Raw genomic sequence first — 23,667 nt, 5'->3', positions numbered from 1 at the left:
AGAAGGGAAGGGAGAGATGCGTGTGTTTTCCGGGCAGCAGCAAGTTTTTCTCTGCCCCGGACTGGACAGGATTATCTGGGGCTTTTCGGGCCGGTATATCTGTTACTCGGGAAGACAGGAAGCCACAGGCATTTCTGATCAACTTAGTCTCTCCTATCTAGACAGATGCCCAGGGACGGTAGGCTGTGGCTTTATGGCCTGCAATAAGGCGAACAGGAGATTCGGCAGATCTCCATCAGTCAGCCAGCCACCTGCACGATGGCCCACGGCAGGAAAGAAGGGACGTGAAAACTGCCGGGCGGTACCGTGCTCTCCACTCGTGAGAATGACAGAGGTGATTGGCATCGCATCAGTATGTTGTCACCAGTCATTTTGCGTACTTGCTGTTATCCCTGCGTAGCAGTGGTCCAGGGGAACTGCCAGGAGAGGATGCAGCCACATGGCCCCCTCACGTGTTCGGTGTACTCCACGAGACTCTGAGGCTGGAGATCGGGGCCACATAAACTGTGGCTCGCTGATCTTTGGGATCCCAGGGCAAGTCCTCACCATGGATGAAAAGTACAATGTGAAAAAAAACCAAGCCGGTCGTTTGGAATCTGACAGAGAAACATGCGGTTCAAATTTTCCCCACTCTGTGATGGGGCGGTGTGACCACCACATGGTCAGAAAGCAATATGAACACCTTGGGGTCACGTAAACTGAGCCTCTCATTCCATGGAAGCTCAGGAAGGTGGAGGGATTCACCCCAGCGCTACAAGGTAGGCAGAAGGCAGTTGCTGTGACATCTGACTAGGGGTTGCTTTACCCAGGAGCTCCTTCCAGGACACAGAGCGGGAAGAGTCATCCTCATATGGTTTGCCCAGAGCCCACAGCTCACTTCCTGCACCCCCTTTCCCACTTCTGCTGGAAGAACAAAGGATCAAAGAGGAATGCAATGCTCAACATGACAAAAAGACACACGTTAAACAAGAGCCAAGTAGTCCACACAGTAAAATGTTAGTTAAGGCAGGAAGAACTACAGTTGAACAGGACAGCCAACCCGGAGTGACTCTGGCGGTACAACCACCGCAAAGTGTTCTTTCCCCACTTTGCTGACGCCCAACTGTGCGAGCACATTCACAAGCTTGGCAGCGTTGCCAGGCACAGCTTTGGCAGCCTGACGTCTTGACAGAATTATCAATTTGCGTCCTCAGGAAACGAAGTAAAACATCAATTTTAGTTCATAAATAGCACACTTTAGTAAAGCTTTAGTAACACACTATGTACTTGGCTGATTGGTTAATAGCTCTTTGTTGTATGCGACAAGGAAAACCCACGAAATTTTGCCATTTGCCTATAAGAATTGAAGACAGAACATTCTGGAATGTTGCAGGTCTGGTTGCAAACATCAGGAAGAGTCTTGTGGCCTATGAGTAGGTTTCAAACTTAGAGGAACACTGATCTAAAACTACCATCAGCGCTGGGATAGACATTCGTGTCATCAATGGGCAAGAGATGTGCACTCAGAGACACATTTCCATAAGGAACTGTGTGGACACCATAAGAAATAAGAGGTGTGTCTGCCATTGGGTTAGCTTGCAGAGCCCCACAGGGGAACTTCTCAGTCAGGCTCCTGGAAAGTGCTGGAAGGGAGGGGGAGGCTACAGGATCTGCTCCACTGGAAATCTCTGAGAACAGCCAGTCCATCCTCTCAGACACTTTGACACTCAACTTGTCAGAGGGGAGGAGGTGGGCCCTGACAAGCCTTTTCTGGATCTATAATTGCATGATTCATCCTTCACCCTTTTCAATTTTTCTTGTCCTCCACCAAAATCTGCCCTGTAAACGATCTGCTCAACTGCCAGAAAACTGACTGGTTTGGACCCTGGCTTGGACAGGCACTAGAGAGATCTACCATAGACAGGAGCTGTGACTCCCTCCTCTTGTTTAAAAATGCACAGTGGCGGGGCACCTGGGTGGCTCAGTTGGTTAAGTGTCCAACTCTTGGTTTTGGCTCAGGTCGTGACCTCACGGTTTATGAGTTCGAGCCCCGCGCTGGGCTCTGTGTTGACAATGCAGAGCTTGCTTGGGATTCATTCTCTCTCTCTCCCTCCCTCCCTCTCTCTCTCTCTCTCTCTGCCCCTCCCCTGTTTGCTCTATCACTCTTTTTCAAAATAAATAAATAAACTTAAAAAAAATGCATGGTGGTTAAGGGCTTGGGTCCCAGAGACAAAATAGATACGGATTTAAATCCTAGTTCTACTAGCTATATGCCCTCTCAAGCCTTAGTTTCCTTATCTATACATTGGAGATACTATCTCAGAGGGCTGGAATGCAGGAAGATTACTTAGCTTACAGCTGGCAGCAGAGTGAGTGCTAAAAGCCCACTGCTCCTGCTGCTGTTACTAGCCGCTGACCTCCAGCGGGTGCTCTGTGCTCTATGGCAAACGCGACGTCTTCTGTGACACCTCTCCTAACCACCGAGATTCTCCTCTCCTCAACTTCCATTGTCCCCGTTCCAACACTTCAACACGCACTTCTCCGCACAGTTATGTAAAGATCTCATGCAAATGCCTCGTACTGTTTCCCCATCCCTCAAACTAGCTTGTCAGCTCCTGGAAGGCCTGGCTTTGCTGTATATTGGTTCTTTCACCACAGTCCCCTTGCCCTTGATGCTGGGGTTCAAGTGGTTCGAATACACCACAAACAAGCAAATAAGTTGTTGGATAAATAAACGGGTGAAGCGCACACGTGTAATTTTTTTCAGGTATGCACATATTTGGCATTTACGACACAGAGAGACAAGTAATGAGAAACGATGAGATGTGGGGTTTCATCTCCCAGTGTGCAAGTGAATTACCGCCCAGCCACAGGCTGGGTGTCTATAAAATGCAGCAACTACCACCTGCCACCCTCCTGGGGCTGGTGAAAATGGATTGGGCTTCTGAGCAGCAGCGGTGGAACACAACCAGCTCCTTGATGTTAAGTAAAGAAGAGTATCTGGGTTCTGATGCAAACAAATGGGGCTCATTCTCTTTTAGCCTTTCCCAGCTCTGACTGCACAAAACAAGGCAAATAAAATAGGTCTCAGCTCTCTAGAGAAATATTCTGGTAGCTCATGACAGTGCCAGGATATTTTTCAAAAGGCAAATCTAAATTCTTTCTCACTTTAGCCTCCCTTTCCTTCGTCTCCTGCCTAAGGAGATCACAACAACTCTGACCACCATTAGACGGTAACTAGCTTTATTCTTAAAATCTTTATTTTACTCTGCTTTCTAGTTGTTGATTTGTTTTTTTAAAAGTTTATCTATTTCAAGAGTGAGAGAGTAGGGGAGAGGCAGAGAAAGAAAGAAAGTGAGAGAGAGAGAAAGTGGAAGAGGGGCAGAGAGAGACAAAGAGAGAGAATCCCAAGCAGGCTCTGCCCTGTCAATGCAGAGCCTGAGTCAGGGCTCAGTCTCATGAACCATGAGATCATGACTTGAGCCAAAATCAAGAGTCGGATGCTTAACCAAGTGAGCCACCCAGGCGCCCCTCGGTAGTTGATTCAGACCAGAGGTGACTGTTCCCTCCCTATCAGTATTCACATCAATTATTCCTCTTCCTTCTCCATGCTGCCTCCTTTTTCTCCATCTCCTAAATCTCAGGCCTCCCAGCAATGACTGTGTTAGCTGGACCTGCCTGGTCCCGTAGGAGCCACCCCAAATGAACGATGCTCTGACAGCTGGTTTAGGCCAAGGCCTACTGCACCAGCACCGTGATCAGAATCTGAAGGATCTATCCTTGTTTGCAACACTGATTCACCACGAACGGGATCAAGGCTAGTTGAGCTTTTTCGTGACTCAGACAATCACTGTCATTGTACATCTGTTACAGGGTCCCTCACCTTCATAATGGTAACTATAGTGTGGCTAACACTGGTGCTACTTATGATCTTGGGAACATTTTGAACTCCCAAGGGAAAGGGTATTGGGTTAATATGAGGTGGTGAAATTTCAGAATGCAGAACATATGTCCCTTAGGATAACAAGGCAGAGGAAATAAACATAAACATAACACAGGACAGTGGTTCACAAATGTATCTTAGCAGTAGAGCCCTGTCCTCAAATGAAACCTTCAGTGGAATCCCACTCCTGGCTCAGATAAGTTCTATTTGGAAGGCAGGGTAAGGTGGTGCAGGTATGGGACCGAGCCCACCTTTCTTCCTTCTCAGCCCTTGCCCTCCTCTCCTGAAGTGCTGGTTCCTACAGCATCCACAAGGAGCCCCTAGGCTTCCATGAGTGAAGGAGGGACAGGGAAAGAACATGAATTTACATATACAGTGACAGGCCTTATAGGACCATGTGGACAACATAGATATCTGCATATCAATGGTCCCATTGCTTTTGTCTTTCTAGTTTATATGTTTCTTAGCCTGGATTTTCACGTATATATATTTTATTACAATTGGTATATTTTTATAACGCATATCAAAATCTTTGCAGAATAAGTCGGTGTCGGGATATGTGCACACAGTTCTAGGAAGAGGGAGGCTGGAATATTACATCCATGACAAGACATTCACAGGATTTGGTTTCACTTGCTATACAGCCCACCATTCTGAAAGGTGCTGTTTCGTATTTTACTGTGTTTTATACATGCTGGCTGAGAGCAAACCAAATGAAAACTAAATACAATCTAAGATAAACTCTAAAATTCTTAAGAGCCTTAAAAATAGAGCTTTACTATAAGAAGATTACACTTTCCCCTGAACAATGAAAGGTATTCTCAATACCACTTGTAATAAGACATTAAACATGGATGGTCTAATTAATTAGTCCCTTTAGTTCTGCTGTTATATTTATTAGGAAGAGGGGCAATATTAAGGAATACTTTGCTAAGTGAGATTTCTGTGGACTTTTAAATTATAAAACAGTCTGCTGACTTAGAAAAATACTGCTTTGTGTAAATCTGACTAAGGGCTATTAATTTCCTAAATTATCTACAGAAAAACGTAACATATATTTAAATTTCCATCAATTTGAAAGACTCGAGAAAAAAATTGAAATTCAAACAATTGCAGTATATAACTTTTCTGATTTTTAAAGGAATATTTATAGCTTGAAAGGGAAAAGCTGGTGAAATATACAAAAATCAGAGAGGCAATTCTTTTCCTATTTTAGGAAAATTATACTTCTTGAAGAAGACATTGAAAATTAGCTCTCAGTTGACACATACTCATTATGCTGGAATTTCTAAAGGCTCCTCCCCTTTTTATTTCTGAGAAGAGAAACACATCTCTTTCAGAACGTGAAGAATGGCTTTAATGACCTAAGATTCTAAGGTAACGATCTATAATCTACAGCCCAGGAACCAGATCCATCAGACAGCCTGCTTTCAAGAATAACTTTCATATTTTCAAAACTGTTGAAAAAAAATCAAAAGAAGAATAAGATTTCTTGACATGTGAAAATTACATGAAATTCACATTTCAGTGTCCATGAATAAAGTTTTTTGGAACACAGTCATACCCATTCATTTGCATATTGTCTACGGCTGCCTTCCTACTACCACGGCAGAATTGAGTAGTGGCAACCAAGACTGGCCCGAAAGCCTAAAATATTTATACAGTCTAGCCTTTTACAGAAAAATTTGCTAACCCCTGACCTAAGAGATGGAGTCCACTCAAGGGCCTCTCTGTGTGTCCCCGGGATATGTGGTAGGGTGCGTACCTGGTTGAGATGGCATAGGCATTTGTCAAGACACCAGAAACAGCAGAAGCAGCATCTGAACATGTATGTCGACCATGCATTATGCTGGTGGGACCGGGATCAAAACCAAATGAACAAGAGTCAGAAACACAGGAAAGAAGCAAGCAGGCAGTTTCTGCAGACACACAGTATGTTTCTATTTGAGATTTATGCACCTACCTGGGGAAGCACGGTAGCAATTTTCTCTCAGTGTGGGAGAAGTCCTTCTATTCTACATATGCTACTAATTATTACCATTATTATCACTGATGAGTGAAGTGTCTCTCCTGTGGGCTTACCTTGTTGTGATTGCTGTTGACTCAGCAAAAATGGATACGGGTTAGTTTATATTTACTAGCAAAGGGAAACTAAGCCTTCTGGTTCTAGTAAGAAACAAAAAAATCTCTTTGCGTCTTCCCCTGAGTGCCATCAATTAAACTTTGCTTTTTCAAACCAGTTTGTATTCACGAAAAATTCATGTCCAAAGACAATAAAACCATGCATTGTAAATACTAGTTATGTGCCCATTAAAAAAAAAAAAAAAAGAAAAAGAATCAAGTTTTTCTGCAAAAAAAAAAAAAAAATCCTATACTGAGACTTTCAGGGCTAAATTTCAAGGCACAAATTAGTCCTCTGAAATATAATTTGGACATGTGTATAACTCAAGAGTGAATAATTTAATAAAACTCATGGAGGAGGGGTAATTCAATGTGTCCCACCCACTTCCCAGATTAAAAAAAAAAAAAAAAATCCCTGTAAACAATCCTGAAATAGTGCTCTCTGAGGACCCCAGGAGTCACTCAACCTTATATGGACATTTTCTTGTCCCAGTGTTACTTCATTTGGATGAAACTTTATCTGGATACTTTTCAGCCTGGCTGTGGTTGTGAATGAGCCATTTCACGTAAGGAAGATCACACAGTGGCTGTATGAAGTGTTTAAATTGTAGACACGGTACGGAGCTGTACTGCTGAGGAAAAGTGTATCTTTTTAACCTAAGACAGGACACATTTCTACAGTAGTGACATCACTGAAGGGGAGTTTGGCCCATTGATCCTTTTGGGATCTCAGGAGTGATAAATAATCTTTGGACCTTTGCCAAAGTGACCAATTCACTGACTTCTCTTTTACATTTAGGGAAGGCTGCTGCCCCAGAGTTTAAGGTGTTCTAGCTCTAGGAAGGATGGTAAGGTGCCCTACTGCTCAATAATTTGTGATTATCTATTACTGATGCATACAATAAATATATTTAAAATTAAAAAAAAACTATTTTGTTCTTCAAAAAAATCCTTCTTGAGATTGAAGGATCAATTGGAAAATGCAGGAACCAGAGTAGTTAGATTTGGCTTGCAATTGGAATGCCTCTTCAAGTGACCAAAACGCATATATATTTTTATCACTTGAAATTTAGCCCTGAAAACCTCACTATAGGATTTCCAAAAAGTTACACTTATTTTCTATTTTTTAAAGTTTATTTACTTATTTTTGAGGTTGGGGGGCAGGGGCAGAGAGAGAGGGGGAAAGATAATCCCAAGCAGGCTCTGAGCTGTCAGCACAGAGCCCAGCCGGGGGTTCCAACCCACTAACCATGAGATCATGACCTGAGCCAAAATCAAGAGTCGGGGGGCGCCTGGGTGGCGCAGTCGGTTAAGCGTCCGACTTCAGCCAGGTCACGATCTCGCGGTCCGTGAGTTCGAGCCCCGCGTCAGGCTCTGGGCTGATGGCCCAGAGCCTGGAGCCTGTTTCCGATTCTGTGTCTCCCTCTCTCTCTGCCCCTCCCCCGTTCATGCTCTGTCTCTCTCTGTCCCAAAAATAAATAAACGTTGAAAAAAAAAAAATTTTAAATAAAAAAAAAAAAAAAGAGTCGGGTAGTCAACCGACTGAGCCACCCAGGCACCCCAGACTTGATTCTTTTTTAATTTGGGTACATAATTAGTATCTACAATGTAATCTTTCAATAGAAATACAAGAAAATACTCTATGATCAGGGCAGCTTCTTAACGTGCACTTCATGATGAGGAAGCTAGATAATTTTATGTGAAATTCAATCAATTATTCCTAATTGATAAGCTAATCTTAAGTCTTGATTATGGACTTAAAAATATCAATTTAAAATATAATAAAAAATCTCCCTAATTTACCAAGGACACATAGTTATACCCAAAAGGTTAGAATTAGGTAAACTTGTGAAACTCTGACCAAGTCACAAGCACGGAGGTGGGGATGGGGAGAGATTAACATTGTGTGAGAACGGAAAAGTTGGGAAAAGTCCAACCCTCCCTTGTTTGGCAGGCCAGAAATACCATGAGAACAGCTGTTTTCCTGGTGTTCTGGTTTCCACTGGCATTCATAACCAAATGTGCATGGAAATAAAAACCAGGGAGGAGAAAAACCCCCAGGCACAAAAGCCCTACAGTTTTCGGTCTTTTGAGCTGAGATTTAGGTCAACTTGTCCATTTCTCATTCTTTAGGACGTTTTCTCTCTCTCTCCCACACACAGCTCTCTCACACACTCTTAACACACATTCTCTCACAACTCTCTCACACACACTCTAACACACTCACACAGCTCTCTCACACACTCTCTTAAGCACTCTCACACACTCTTACACACATTCTCTCCCAACTCTTTCCCACACACATTCTCTCACACATATTCTCACACATGTGTTCTCTCACACACAGACTCTCTCACATACACATCCTCTCTCTTATATTCTTTCACAACTCTCTTACACACTCTGACACACTCACACATGCTCTCACACATTCTCTCACAACTCTCTCACACACACACACACATTCTCTCTCACACTCACTCACTCATTAAAGCTCCCTCTGTCCCTCATATACACACAGGTCACTTCCCATGGCACCTCTAAAAAACAAAGGAGTAAGGAATATTTTACATTAAAACAGAAACAAATATTATTCCTATCTTGTAGTATTTTTTCTTATTCAAACAAAAAGCATGATATTTAATATTTAATATATTTAAATGTATTCAAATAATATATTTAGTATGTTTAATATTTAATATATTTAAACATATTTAAATAATATATAATATATATTTAATATATATACTAATATATATACAAATATTTAATATTTAAACAAAAAGCATGCCCACAAAAAAGTGTGTGAATTTCATCTGAAAATTCCTCCCATTTGTTCAGCATTTATGTGAGAAGGAAAACCAGCTAAGGCAGGACTCCCTCCCCACCCCACCTCTGCCAGTTTGTTGGCAAAAAAACCCCAACAAACAAAACCATAAACAAAACAGAGGCTGGGGACCAAAAGGTTGCTAGGGGCCGGGTAAGGGATGGGAGCTCAAGAACACTGGAGCCTGCTGAATGGCCACTGTCACAGGTTCACATTCCTGTCCAGGGACCTGCTGTAGTTTTCCAGTGACTAACTTTTCTGCAAGTCAAACACCCCGTGCAATATGCATGACTGAGCTGCCTTACCTTGTCTTTCAGAGTGTTGTAAATGTACTTGAGAATGGTTCTTGGAATCCTTGCCACAGTGATTAAAAATGACCCTTTTATGGCTGTTCCTTGATGGTAGCAGAAAAGAGTGGAGAGAGACCAAAGGATTGGGCGATCAGGAGGGTCATTTTTATTTCTGGGAACAGGGGAAAAAAGGCGACATTTAAAAAACACCATTTAAAACTTCTCTCTGGTTCAAATCATCAATGGTACTAACATTTATAAAGCAGTAATGCAATAAGCATTTGGCAAAACTTTTATACTCCTTGGTAGCTAAGGTTAAATTCTTTCTTGGACTGACTCCTTTTCATGGCACTCAATGCTACAAACAAACAGAACAGAAAATTAAAAAAAAAAAAGTACTGATGAGTTAAAATAAACGTTTCCCTCTTTACAACACCTCCCCCTCCACCAATTCTTTAAGTCACCCTATAAATCTCATTTTCAGAAGCTTGATGATATAATAATTTCCAAGGTTTCAATTACATGTGTAAATACTGCCAGCATTAGCTTAGTGATTAAAATCACCACCAGAATCACATGACCAGGAAAGGCAGCCACAGAGACACCAGTGAGCTCCAGCTTAATGTTAAGGGATAGAAAATTCTGGCTTCTGCACAGCTCTAGGCTCCTAAAATCCAGCTGATTTCTGCTCTGCTCTTTAAAGGTCACTTCAGTGTGAATCATTTGTGGAACTTGTCATGACACAGCAAACAAGAATGCAAAAGTCAGTTTCACAGGCAGGGGCGGGGGCGGGGGGAGAAAAAACTGAAAAACGAACAGAACGGCACAGCCTTCACTCTACCCCAAACCTGAAAGATAAAACAAAGGAGGGAGGGCTGGTGCAACCCCTCCCCTGACCCTCTGAATTCCCGCTGGTGCCAGTTCTAGAAAATGAGGCTCTTTCCGAGAAGCCACCTCGCGGATTCCAAGTGAAGCTTGGTTTCTTCATAATGGATTATTCTACAACTTGCTCCGGTTGCTAATAAGTCACGATGAATTAAGGTTTTGACAACAGCCTAGGTTTTGAGGGAGAAAAGGAACACGACCAGAAATGTCTCAAGTGTTGGCAACGGCTGTATTTTGCTGTTACTGAAATCATCCAGGAAGGAAAAGAGAACGTGAAAAGTAATACTGGGAGCGGAGGAACTGTAATCCAATCATCCCACAAAAAGGGTGATGTGTGTTTCAATTCAATATTACTGAAAATAGGAAATACCAAGGAAGCTATTGCTGATACGAATTCATTTTGATCTGATAAACTAGGAGACTAATACAGGCCAGGAAAATCTGACACATTTTTTCCCTTTCCTCAGCTTTTTTTTTTTTTTTAAAGGAAGAATGTTTACTTTTCCATTTAGGAGATTTATGTGCCTCAGAACTCGTTATCGTGCTCAAGAGAGGGTGCAGTGACAAGAGGACAACACCTGCTTTCCATCTGGTGGGGAAACAAATGATGCGTAGGCCACTGTGAATGGAGGCTTTGGAGTCTGGTCCCCCAGGTTTTGAAGTCTGGGGTTGAGCATCATCTTGCTGAGAAGGTTTAGCGGGGACGAGATTAACCATTTCAGGCGGAGTGACTGCTGTGGTCCATGACACATCCTGGCTATCATGCCAGGCTCTCCGGAGCTTGGTTGGAAGAAGATGCAGAAGTTCCAGAAGCTGGGTTATCATGTGATGAGAGAGACAACTTTAAAAGGCGGCCCTTTACACTTAGGCCGGCTCGTGGAGCCAGGAGTCATTCAAGACCTGCCCCCACCCTCCCAAATTAGAAACGACCCTACAGAAAAGGGTTAAATGAGTGGAGTGTCTTTGAGGCTCCCACATTCTCTTCTTAGACCTTTCTCCATGTTCAAAGGTAACATCACCCTGTTATCCCTCCCTGCTGTGTTTCTGCCTGGGGCCTTTGTCTCTGTCTCCTTTACAACCAGCAAAGCCTGTCCCCAGGAGGAGTAACAGAATGTATCTGCTGGGACTTACAATAATACTTATCTCTGAATTTCATTGTATTTGGAGCACTGGCTTGTGGAATGGCAATGGTGGCAATGCAGTGCTGGGCGTATTGGGCCACCCAGCGGTGAGCCACGAGGAAGCTGGGGCCTCCTGTCAGGCCTACCTTCCGTCTTTAGAGCCTGCTCCGTGTGGAGCCCCCGCCACCCCAAGTCTGGGGGCGTGGCATGAGAAAGACCTGGGTAGCAGGAGAGGGTAGAGGACTCCAGGATGTGCCCCACAAGCCCAGCTTCTCCCTTCTTTTAAACTTGTGGCTGTCCTGAGTGCGAAAGGTGCCCGGCCCCATGCAAGGGAGCCAGAGCCCCAGCACACAGCAGCAACTCAAGTCGCTGGGCAGAGGGCTAATGGTCCCATCCACCCAAGTCCTGTAGCAGCTTCGGGTCATGATACACAAGCACTGTACTGCAACTACCAGTCCTGTGGACAACAGAGCAGAAGGCCAAGCCGGCAACTTCAGGGCGCTAGAGGCAAGTCTGAGCTGTACTTAGATGCAGCCTCGTGGTGCGAACTCTTCAATAGGATGGGAAATGAATTTTGTGCCAAGGCTCCTCAACAAGGACGGACATGAATGGGAGGGATGACCTCCAATGTAAATCGGTCCCAAGCAAAGGAGCACAGTGTGGTCCCTGAAGAGACCCTCTTTTCCTGATGTTTCTTGCAGCAAGATCCCTGCAAGGCTCATGTTTCCAATTCTACGGAAAAAGGAAATTGTCTTTACTATGAAGAACAGGATTCTGTAGCTGTCCTCATCAACTCCTGTTAGGATTAGGAAATCTGTCTCCTAGCTAAATTCTACAGGCTCATCTGTTAGCCCATTTCCCTCACTTCCTTCTCAGTGAATCGAGAGCAGCTGGAAACCATCTTTTGTGTATTTGAAAGTGATGAAGACGTCATGCCTCAAGCGTCCCTTCTCCAAATTGCACGGTCCTAGTTCCTTCTATCACATCCCCAGCCACATCTTTATGGCTCTCCCTTGACCCCTCTTCAAGCAAATGGTTGTAAAAGAGAAATTTTACAGGTTGCCATATCCTGATACTTGATGGTGCTTGTATGAACTCGTCAGCTCTCTTACTGCTTAAATGAATGACAGAGCTGAATGCATTCTGGCTATATTTACTCCTTACCCTGCAGGCTAAAATGAGATATTGGCAACCTTGAGATAAAGAAAAACCTTATTTCAAAATTAGACACAAAGCAAAAAAGACAGTGGAACTCTTTAATAAAGAAACAGTGCTTAAATTAGTCATCATGCATTTTATTTTTATCAAAGTAATATATCAAATATTTTTTTTTTTTTGAGAGAGCGAGAGAGCGAGCATGTGCAGGGGAAGGGCAGAGGGAGAGAGAGAATCTTAAGCAGGCTCTACAGGAGACATGGGGCTCGACCTCATGACTGTGAGATCGTGACATGAGCCAAAATCAAGAGTCAGACACTTAACTGACAGAGCCACCCAGGTGCCCCAGAGTAATACACGAACTATCTTAAGTGAAATAGCATGAGGCTAAGCAGGAAAGATAGCAATTTGCTTTCCCCACTGCTACTTTTCTTCCCCAGAGGTAATATCCTAGCTATTTCTTCTGAAACTCTCCCCTTATGCTTCTCAATTACGTTCTTCCTGCCAGGTCTTATTTTTTCAGCCTCTTATATTGTCTACTGACTTCTCACTTTGAAAGATGTTTGTTGATTGTTTCTCTTATACAACCTAAACATCTTCCCATTCGCCCTTTCTCAATATAATTATATTGAAGTTTTTAGGGTTTTTCCCCCAGCTTTATTGAGATATAATTGACAGATGATATTGTGCAAATTTAAGGTGTGCGGTGTTTGATCTCATACTTACACACAGCAACATGAGTACCAACACAGCAGTAGCTAACACCCCCATTATGTCGTATAATTACATTCTTTATTGTGGTAAAAACATTTAAGTTCTACTCTCTTAGCAATTTTCTCTGCGCTATCAGCACAGAGCCTGATGCAGGGCTCGAACTCACAAGTGGTGAGATCATGCCCTGAGCCAAAAGCTGACACTTAACTGACTGAGCCACCCAGGCACTCCTGTTAGCAATTTTCAAGTATATGATACAGTCTTATTAATTATTACCACCATGCTGGACATTAGATCCCTAGAACTTATTCATCCTAACTTGAAGTTTATGCCCTTTAATCAACATCTGCCCATTTCCCCCAGCTGTACCAACACCTGTTAGTCACCACTCTGTTTCTATGTTTCTCCGTTTCGCTTTTTAAGATTCTGCACATAAACGAGATCATATGGTATTTGTCTTTCTCTGACTTATTTCACTTATTAGCATGATGCCCTCAAGAGCCAATATTTTCACAAATGGCAAGATTCTCTTCTTTCTCATGACTGAATAAAATTCCATTGTGTGTATACACCACATCTTTATCCATTCATCTGTTGATTAACATCTAGGTTGTTTCCATAGCTTGGCATTGTGAATAAAACTGCAATAAACACGGGAGTGCAAATATCTCTTTGAGATCCTATTTTCATTTCCTTTGGATATATACCCAGAAGTGGGATTGCAGGATCATATGGTGGTTCTATTTTTAATTTCTGAGGAAACTCCATACTGGTTTTTCCATAGTGGCTGTACCAATTTACATTCCCACCAACAGTGCACAAGGGCTCCCTTTCTCCACATCCTTGCCAACACTCTTATCTCTTACCTTTTTGATGACAGCCATTCTAACAGGTGAGGTGATATCTCCCTGTGGTTTGGATTTGCATTTCCCTGATGATTAGTGATGCTGAACACCTTTTCATGTACTTGTTTGTCATTTATATGTCTTCTTTGGAAAGATATCTATTCAGTTCATTTGTCCAGTTTTTAACCGGATTTTTTTTGTTGTTGTTATTATTGAATTATATGAGTTCTTCATATATTTTGGATAGTAACTTCTCATGAAATATTTGATGTGCAAATGTTTTTTCCCTTTTCATTTTATTTTTTTTTCACTGTGCAGAGTTTTTTAGTTTGATGTAGTCTCACTTTTTTTTGCAGTTTTTGCTTTTGTTGCTATGCTTTTGTGTCATATTCAAAAAAACATTGCTAAGGCCAACGTCAAGGAGCTTTGTCCCTATGTTTTCTTTAGGAGCTTTATGGTTTCAGTTCCTATGTTTAAGTCTTTAAACCATTTCAAATTAATTTTTTGTGATATAAGATAGGGGTGTAATTTCATTCGTCTATAGTTACTAGTTTTCCCAACACCTATTAAAGAGACTATCCTTTTCCCTTTCTGGGCTCTTGATTCTGTTCCACTGATCTATGTGTCATTTTCATGCCAGTGCCACACTGTTTTGATTACTATAGCTTTGAAGCATAATTTGAAATCAAGAAGTGTGATGCCTCCAGGTTTGTTCTTCTTTCTCATGACTGCTTTGGCTATTCAGGATCTTTTAATACCACACACGTTTTAGAATTGCTTTCTTTTTCCTGTGAAAAATGACATTGGAATTTTGATAGGAAATGCATTGAATCTATATATGGCTTTGGACAGTATGAACATTTTAACATGAAATGTCTATTTGTGTATTCTTCAATTTCCTTCATCAAAATCTTACGGTTTTCAGGATACAGATTGTTTACTTCCTTGATAAACTTATTCCTAAGTATCTTATTGTTCTTAATGCTATTGTGAATGAGATTGTTTTGTTTTTCCAATATGTTGTTAGAATACTGAAACACAACTGTTTTCTGCAATGTTGATTTTGTATCTTGCAATTTTCCTGAATCCAATGATTACTTCTAACAGTTTTTTAGTGAAGTTTTTAGAATTTTTCTCCATATAAGACCATATCATCTGCAAACAAAGACAATTTTACCTCTTTCTCTGATTTAGATATCTTTTATTTCTTTTTGTTGCTCTGGCAAGGACTTCCAGTACTATGTTGAATAGGAGTGGTGAGAGTGGGCACTTTTGTTCATGATCTTAGAGAAAAAACTTTCAATCTTTTACCATTGAGTATGTTTTAGTTAATATTGTGTTTACATTATCCATATATAAGTAACATTCACAACTGATCTAAGTAGTATATTCTTTAAAAAAATTATATATTTATCTTTATTGACTTATAAACCAAGTACTGTATTCTGATTATAATTCCTTTCCTACGCAACTTTTGGGTTTTCCTGAAGTTAATAATTGTTTCACATTTTTTATTTTGTCTGGTTTCCCATTGGCTTTACTGAATGCTTCACCAAAGTGTAAATCTTTCCTCTGCATGTTCAAATACATCTGGTATTCTCTTAGTTTCTTTTTTCCCTTTTTTTCCTCCTTGGAGACATGCCTCCTAGAGTCCACTGCTCTCCTGCTTCTCCTTGGACTAGGTTTTTTTTTTTGTTTGTTTGTTTGTTTGTTTTTGAGAGAGTGCTCCTGGGCAAGCAAGCAAGGGAGGGGAAGAAAGAGACAGAGAGTCTCAAGCATGCTCTCCACCCAGTGCAGAGCCTGATGCAGGGCTCGATCTCATAACGATGAGATCATGACCTGAGCCAAAATCCAGTCAGATGCTTAACTGACTGAGCTACCCAGTCACCCCATAGATGTTTTTTATACCTGCTGCATAGCTGCCCTTCTGGGATTTCCCTGTTCTTTTTTTTATGGTGTTGAAGCCCATTTCCTGAAACTCATGTTTTCCTCTCTGGTTTACTTGTCCATTTCAGAGCAGAACACCCTTTCTAAAAAAGGATATGGGGAGTGAAGTCTTTTGGGATGTTGCAGTCCTGAACATGACTTTATTCTCTTTTACCCTTGACTGACAGTATGAATAGGCATAGAATTCTAGATTGGGAAATAATCTCTCCTTGTTTGCTCCATTGTATTCCTGGTTCAGAGTTGCTGTTGAACATCAGACCCCATTCTAGTTCTTGATCCTTTGCCTGTGATCTAGTCTTCCCTTTAGAAACTTCTGGGATCTTCCCCTTTACTCATGTCCTCCAGCTCTGGGAAATTTTCTTTGATAATTTCCTCCCTTCTTTTTCCTTTGTTCTCTATTTCTGGAATTCTTATTAGTCAGATACTGGGTATCCAAAATGTTTCCTCTAACTTTATTTATTTTCCTTTATTTTCCATTGCTTTGTCCTTTTGCTGTACCTTCTGGAAAAATTATTTAATTTTATATTTTAATCCTTGAATAGAAAAATTGCACTTTTGCAATCATATTTTTAATTACTAAGAGGTATTTCATTCCTTTTTTTGGTACTTATTTTATGGATGCAGTATTTCTTTGTTCTTTCTGAGAATATTATAGTTCATTTTTTTTTGCAGTTTTTTTTTCTGCTGCCTGCTCTGTCTCCATTTTCCCTAATTCCCTCTGTTTGTTTTGTTCATTTCAAACTTTTTCGTTCACTAGAGGCTTTCTGTGAATGTTTAATAATCGCTGGCTACCAATCCATATTTAAGACTGAGGCCCTAAAGAGAGAATTGGAAGCTCTGTATGAGGGGTGACAGTTGCCTGGTGAGTTTCACTGTCTGGTTCAGTCAGGGAATCATTTCACTGAGGGTCTCCTCCCCCTGCCCCAACCAGGTTACCAGTAGGTCCTTACTTTGGGTTGGTAATTTCTCCAAAGAATCCTCTACTGTCTTGTGGGGGTGGGGGTGGAGGTGAGGGCAGGATATCAACCTGCTCTCAACATCCTAGGAGCTGAGCCATGGAATGCGTGTTGGTGGTGGCAGTGGGGGGAGGGGGTCCTCACTATTCTTCACCAGGGCCCCCCTTTCACTTATCCCCCCTTCTTTCAGTACACAGCCTCGCCCCCAACCTCAGCTGTGCCAGATGCCCCAAGTCCAGACCCTTTCTGCTTTACCTCTCCGGAGAACAAAGCTCCTGTCTTCTGCTGGTTTGGGGAAAGGGCCCTGGAGCCTAACTACTCTTTAGGAAGACCTGTAGCTAACCTTCAGAAATACATTTCACACTTGAATTCCAGCTTTTTGACTGGAATTTTTGTGACTCAAGTCCGCCTGTATCTTAATTTCACCTCCTCACCCCAGAGACAGGCCTTTTTAGGTTTATGCAGTCTGCTCAGCCGCTACCCATCCATCCTCTCTCCAGCTTTCGTCATTTGGTTGATGTTTCCTCTCTCTGTCATTTCCTACTGTCCTGGTGTGTTCATGCCTCCTCTTTCATTCTTTCGGGTTTGGTGGGGAGGGGAGTGGGAGGAGGAGGAGGGGTTAGGAGACACAGATATATGCTTCACTGGAAGTATAAAGCAAAACCCTCATCGAAAATGATTTGGCTTTGTGCTTCTAAGATAACACAAAATCACTGCTATCAGACAGATGTAAGTTACCTGCTGGCCAATGTGGTTAAAATAATCTTTGCTCCTGTACTCAGGAGCAAGCAGCACATGCCACCCACCCCCAGGGGCACAGAGGTTCTCAAGGCCAAGGGCTACAGCCCCTGTGTGCGTCCCACAGAGTCTGTAGGGACGAAGACTCCCAAACAGCACCCTCGTATTAAAACCCACGGGGTTCCTTACTGTCGGGAGGTAATTGCTCACTGGGATGAATCATCCCTGGTTGACTTTCTTACCCCCATGAATACTCATGCTTATCTGCTCATTTGGTCTGAAAGATTAGAGGAGGATCAGCCCTATTGGGAGTAAACTTCCTGTTCTCAGTCCAACCCTGTCATTGTCCTGGCCTGCTCCGCTTGCCTGTGGTTTTATCTTTGCTCCATGGAGAGTCACACACACAAATTTTTTTTTTTGGGGGGGGTGGGGAGTCCTCAGTTATTTTGATGAGGTAATGGGGTGAAAACATTTAAATAAGTGTCACGGTGAACAAAGAAGTCATTAACTCACTAGTATTTAACTATATGAACATGAACTGTATTTTAGAGTTGTATACAATTTCCTTAGGATTAAAAATTATTTTCTGGGGTCCCCTGACCCCGGTTTGAGTCCCGTGCTGGGCTTTCTTCTGTCAGCGCAGAGTCCACTTTAGATCCTCTGTCTCCCTCTCTCTTTGCCCCTGCCCTGCACATGCGCCCTCTCTTTCTCTCAAAAATAAATAAACATTGGGGCGCCTGGGTGGCGCAGTTGGTTAAGCGTCCGACTTCAGCCAGGTCACGATCTCGCGGTCCGGGAGTTCGAGCCCCGCGTCAGGCTCTGGGCTGATGGCTCGGAGCCTGGAGCCTGTTTCCGATTCTGTGTCTCCCTCTCTCTCTGCCCCTCCCCCGTTCATGCTCTGTCTCTCTCTGTCCCGAAAATAAATAAACGTTGAAAAAAAAAATTTAAAAAAAATAAATAAATAAACATTAAAACGGTTTTCCAAGAAGACATTCTCATTTACATAGGATAAAATAATGCTCGCAGAACTTACTGACATGTGTTCCAAATAGACCAGTAATTTTTTTTAAGTTTGAAGACAATGAGAATGAATATTTACCGAAGTCAACCTTTCCTTTCAGCTGTCTTTCAATTCTAAGTAGTTTGGTTATGCCCCTGCTTTCCTTCCTTCTGAATTTTCTAGCTCAAGGCAAGAGAGCTTGGAAATGTGACAAATTTAAGGTATACTACTTCTTTTCACTACCAAATAGGCATCCTGCTCCAATTTTTACCTTAGTTTTTTGCCAACTGCTTTTAAGACTCCAAAATATCTTTTGTGACACCCAACATGAAGCACATAGACAAATCAATAGGAGCCACACGCTAGACCTACCTGTTGAAATAGCAAGTAACAAGTGCGCCGGCTACAGTCATTTGCTGGCACGCAAGGATGAATTCGCTAGTCCAGATGAGGCCAATCAAATGGTACCACCACATATACCGAATGCCTAAAATAGGCTTATATTCCACTTGGCCACCTTCAATAACCTGTGCAGCTCCTAAAGTTTAAAACACAAACATGCTTTACACCAACGTTTTCCTAAGCACGGAAGATGATTCAACAGGCCACACTTCCTATTGGCTGGCTGTTGGCGTTATGTGAAACACAGATGCCAAAGTCAAGTTTGAAGCATCTGCCATAATTGAAGGTCTTCATAGCACAAACTAAAAAATGAGAACACACTTTTAACTTAGGAATAATATCCATAACAATATTTATAATGACTGAGGGGTGGGCGATTTGTGAGACACTTGACCTGTACGCAATGGTCATTTCACTTTGTAGATATGAAAACTGAGGTCTGGAAGAATCAAGAAACTTTCAGTCTCACTGCTCAAGAGACTTTCAGTCTCACTGCTCATGATTAGTGGAAGGAGCACATAAGTCCAGACACATTTGACTCTAAAACCCATGGTTTTTCTACCACACCACTTTGTGACACAAATAAAGCTTGTTAAATTGGTGAAATCATACAAAGCCATTAGGACTATATTCTAGACCTCTGCTCCACCAAAAACATAGAGTTCCTAAAAGAGACAAGGTCTTCATTTTTCCAAGGGATTCACTTCAGGTTTCATTTCAAGGACTAACTCTTCTAACACATTTATAGTATCTATTGGAGGGGCGCCTGGGTGGCTCAGTTAAGTGTCTGACTTTGGCTCAGGTCATGACCTCACAGTTCATGAGTTCGAGTCTTGCGTCAGGCTCTATGTTGACAGCTCAGAGCCTGGAGCCTGCTGGGAATTCTGTGTCTCCCTCTCTCTCTGTTCCTCTCCCGCTCGCAGTCTCTTTCTCTCAAAAATAAATAAAGATTAAAAAAATAATAAAATATCTATTGGGTTTCAGTGTTAAACTTCTAGGTTCATATCTTGCCTTTATCCTTTCCTGGTTAGACTGGGGCAAGCTATTTAGTCTCCTTTGGGAGACTAAACTTCCTGCTGGTAGTTTAAATGAGATTACATGGTAAATGCTGAAGATAGGGCCTGGTCCATGGAAATTTCACTTTGTGAGTGGTCATGATTTTATTAAATTTCAGGAACTCAATACTGTATTAAATCAAGACCAGCATGGTAACCCCAACAATGCCCTGCCATTCCCATGGCTATACCCTGCTTTATTTGCCCTCATCTAAAGAAGCCCCTGAATTATACCCTGGAATTAGCCCTGCAATTCAATTCAGTTCAGTTTGGATTTAGTAAATCCAAATCCCAGCTCAGTGGCTATGCTTGATTTCTAGATGTTCTCCATTATGTATTTAAAATAAACTACTGTTAAGTAAGAGATAGGCACTTCAGTCTTTGGCAAAACCAACAACTTGGACAACATTTAAAGATAGTTTCAGATTTTCCTTCTTAGGTATAAATCGATTTTAGGTTCATAATTCACGTGTCTGTAGACATTCACAATAGGGTCTCTGCAAAGGAAGTGGGAGAAGATAACCATGCTGTAGCGCAATGTGATTCCACAGACGAAGGCTGGCCTTAGTTCCTTAGGCTCTGTGTTCTGCTGAACAAGAGTCACATTGTGAAAAAACAGTGGGGCAGCTTGATTTACAGAGAAGTTAATATTTGATTGAGCGCTAGGCTCTTTCTGCCTTAGAGGCAATTTCTGTTTCAGGTACAGCACTGATAAGTGTTTATGCTTTTCCAAAATAAGTGTGCCTCAGGAAAGCATTCCCAACGCTAAAGGAAGCAACCCCTCACCACTAACACACGGGCTTAGGTAGGTCAGGTCGATGGAGACTTGGAGAATCGCTCCAAAGAATCTCAGAAGTGAGCAAGGTCAACCAACAAGCACACTGTATTTCCTGGGGATAGACTGTGGTTTCACAAGAACATGCCGACAGCGTGTCCCGTGGTTTGGGGGTGAACATTTCCATAGAATAGGAGGGATGCTTTCTTTGACAGATGAAAGGTAAATACAGAGGCCCGGGAGGCTAATGGGGGACGGTCTCTTCTTGGCTGCCTTGTGCCATCAAGAGCACAGTCATATATATTCCAGCTCGGCACACTGAGGGGCAAGAGTGAGTGGCTAAAGTCAAGGTTCACATAAGCCTTCAAATCCATGGCAGTCACCAAAGAAGCAGGATCTAGAAATTCTGGTCATTGCTGTCTTTAAATATCTTTGTCTAAACCATCTTCTGTTTGTTCCTCTGGTTCATTTATACCAGGCTGTTTACTTTCCTTTAGGGCAGGGTTTCTCAACTTCTCAACATGCCAACTGACATTTCAGACCAGATAATCCTTTGTTGGGGGGGGGGGGAGGGGGTGGGCTGCCTGTGCACTGTAGGATATTTAGCATTATCCCTGGCCTCTACCCACTACGTGCCAGGAGCAACCTCCCTCCCCTCCTCTAGTTACAACAACCCAAAATGTCTCCAGACACTGCCAAATGCCACCTGGGGGATAAACCTGTTACTCAAGAAGCACAGTTTCAGGCAAACATTTTCTGAAGAATGAGGTGCTGTGGCTCCAGGGTGAAAGCCTAGCAACTAGTGGTTACAGCCTGTGGGTGGGGCAGGCGTGTTTATGCGTACAAGACTGCCCTCTCCTGGATGACAGTGTCAGTGCAGGCAAGAGCCCCTCATCAAAGGAGGAGCGGCTTTGTGGATAAGGACTGTTAACAACATAGTCACTACAACGTGTAGCTAACACAGGCTAATGGGCACTGGACTTCAGATAGATCCCAAGATATTGTGGATCTCAAGAATAAAAGTGCAAAGGGTACTGAAATGGGAGAGGACTTGGTTCCAGTCTCGGCTGTGACACTTGTGATAAGCAACCTGGGCCCCTGTTCCCTCATTGTAAAGATAAAAAGGGTGGACAAGATGAACCCTGAGGCAGTGGTTATAGGCTTAGGCTTGAGTCACACAGGCTGAGATTTATATCTATTTCCGCACCACCCCTAATGACTGACCACGCTCAGGCAGAGGGGACCTTGTAACATCTGTCTCATCACGTGCAATCTGAAGACATTTATACCTACTCCTCATGTCCTTGGTGACCCTGTCCTGTCTTATGGCTCCGAGCGCCATGCATGCAGCTACTCTGAGGATTAAATGGGTAAGACACTTGAACAAATGAGCTCAAGACAGGTTAGCTGTAACTGAAATACAGGTAGACAGAATTCCAGTTCTGGACTTAACGTATATTTATTAAGTATCTACTATACGTTGGAATTATGCTAGACATCAGCAATTAAGGTGGGGGATGTGAAAGAAGCTAACAAGAAATCAGAAAGAAGATACCATCTGAGGGACTCTCAGGAACTCACATACTGCTTTATTGGTCTATTCACCTCTCCTTCTTCTGGACTGTTCCTAATTTCGCCTTCAACCTCTAAGGGTTCCCCCCCCCCCCCATTGTCACATTCTCTCAATGATCTCACCTCTGGTTTCTCTGAGAAAATTGAAGCAATCAGAAAACCTCTGCCAGTACCTACCCCTGACATCTACCTGCCATCAGCATGAGCCCATTACCTGACCCCTACTTAATATGATAAATTGTCAGTGACCCTAAGGCTAACCCCTCCTCTGGATCTCCCTTCTCACCTACTGATGATAGCTATTCAGCAATATTCCCCTCTTTTTTCTTTCATCCAAGTATTCCTCTCAACCGAATCATTTTTAACCACTTCTCGTCTTTAACAAAACCTACTCTTGACTCTCCTCCAGCTTCCTTGCCATCTGTCTATTCCTCTTAATTTTTTAAAAATAGTTTAGTTATTTATTTTAAAATAATCTCTACACCCAATGTGGGGCTCAAACTCACAACCCCAAGATCACAAGTCACATGCTCTTCTGACTGAGCCAGCCAGGCACTCCTCTGCTCCTCTTTATGGCCCAATTCCTCAAGACTGCCTCTACTTACTCTTTTCTCCCTCTTTCTCTTAAACTCACTGCAATCATGATCCACTCCCTCAAGCAGTTTTGTTTCACCTCTACGTTGCTAAATTCAGTGGATAGTCTTTGGGTCTTATCCCACTTGGTAGCAGCATTTGACACACTGGACGCCACTCACATATCCCTGAAGCCCCAGCCAGCCTCATTTCTGTATTCCTCCTCAGCTCCAGGACCTCTCAACCACTGAAGATTCCCAGAGTATAGTCCTTAAATTTCCACTTTTCTCTCTCTGCACTCATTCTATTCTCATGGTTTTATTTTTTTTGGGACAGAGAGAGACAGAGCATGAACGGGGGAGGGGCAGAGAGAGAGGGAGACACAGAATCGGAAACAGGCTCCAGGCTCTGAGCCATCAGCCCAGAGCCTGACGCGGGGCTCGAACTCACGGACCGCGAGATCGTGACCTGGCTGAAGTCGGACGCTTAACCGACTGCGCCACCCAGGCGCCCCATATTCTCATGGTTTTAAATACCATTTATATGCTCCCAAATTTCCAAGTGAGATCTCTAACTGGGACCTCTCCAGAAACTTCAGACTCAACCAGTGAACTGCCCACGTGACATCTCCATCTGGCTGCCGAAGAGACATCTCAGTTAACACAATCAAAACCAATATGATCTCCCCTGAAATGCTCCACTCAGAGTCTTGCCCCATCTCAGCTGATGGCAGTCCCATCCTCCAGCTGCTCACTGCCATCTATAAATC

At 42.7% G+C, this 23,667-nt stretch overlaps 1 protein-coding gene across 3 annotated transcripts in view; it reads right to left on the bottom strand.

Annotated features, from left to right (window-relative positions):
* Positions 1-23,667, bottom strand: part of SLC44A3 (solute carrier family 44 member 3) — a 104,023-nt gene that overhangs the window by 33,341 nt on the left and 47,015 nt on the right. For all 3 annotated transcript variants that reach the window (XM_030325716.2, XM_030325715.2, XM_030325720.1), the window contains 3 exons: positions 18,894-19,059; positions 9,176-9,332; positions 5,688-5,771 (listed from right to left, as the gene is read on the bottom strand). In XM_030325716.2, the coding sequence (XP_030181576.1) occupies positions 5,688-5,771; positions 9,176-9,332; positions 18,894-19,059 (407 nt within the window). The remainder of the gene's footprint in view (positions 1-5,687; positions 5,772-9,175; positions 9,333-18,893; positions 19,060-23,667) is intronic.

The sequence above is a fragment of the Lynx canadensis genome, chromosome C1 (genome assembly GCF_007474595.2).
Source record: "Lynx canadensis isolate LIC74 chromosome C1, mLynCan4.pri.v2, whole genome shotgun sequence".
Classification (NCBI taxonomy): Eukaryota; Metazoa; Chordata; class Mammalia; order Carnivora; family Felidae; genus Lynx; species Lynx canadensis.
The sequence above is the reverse complement of the archived record's forward strand: the minus strand, read 5'-3'. Positions and strand labels throughout refer to the sequence as shown.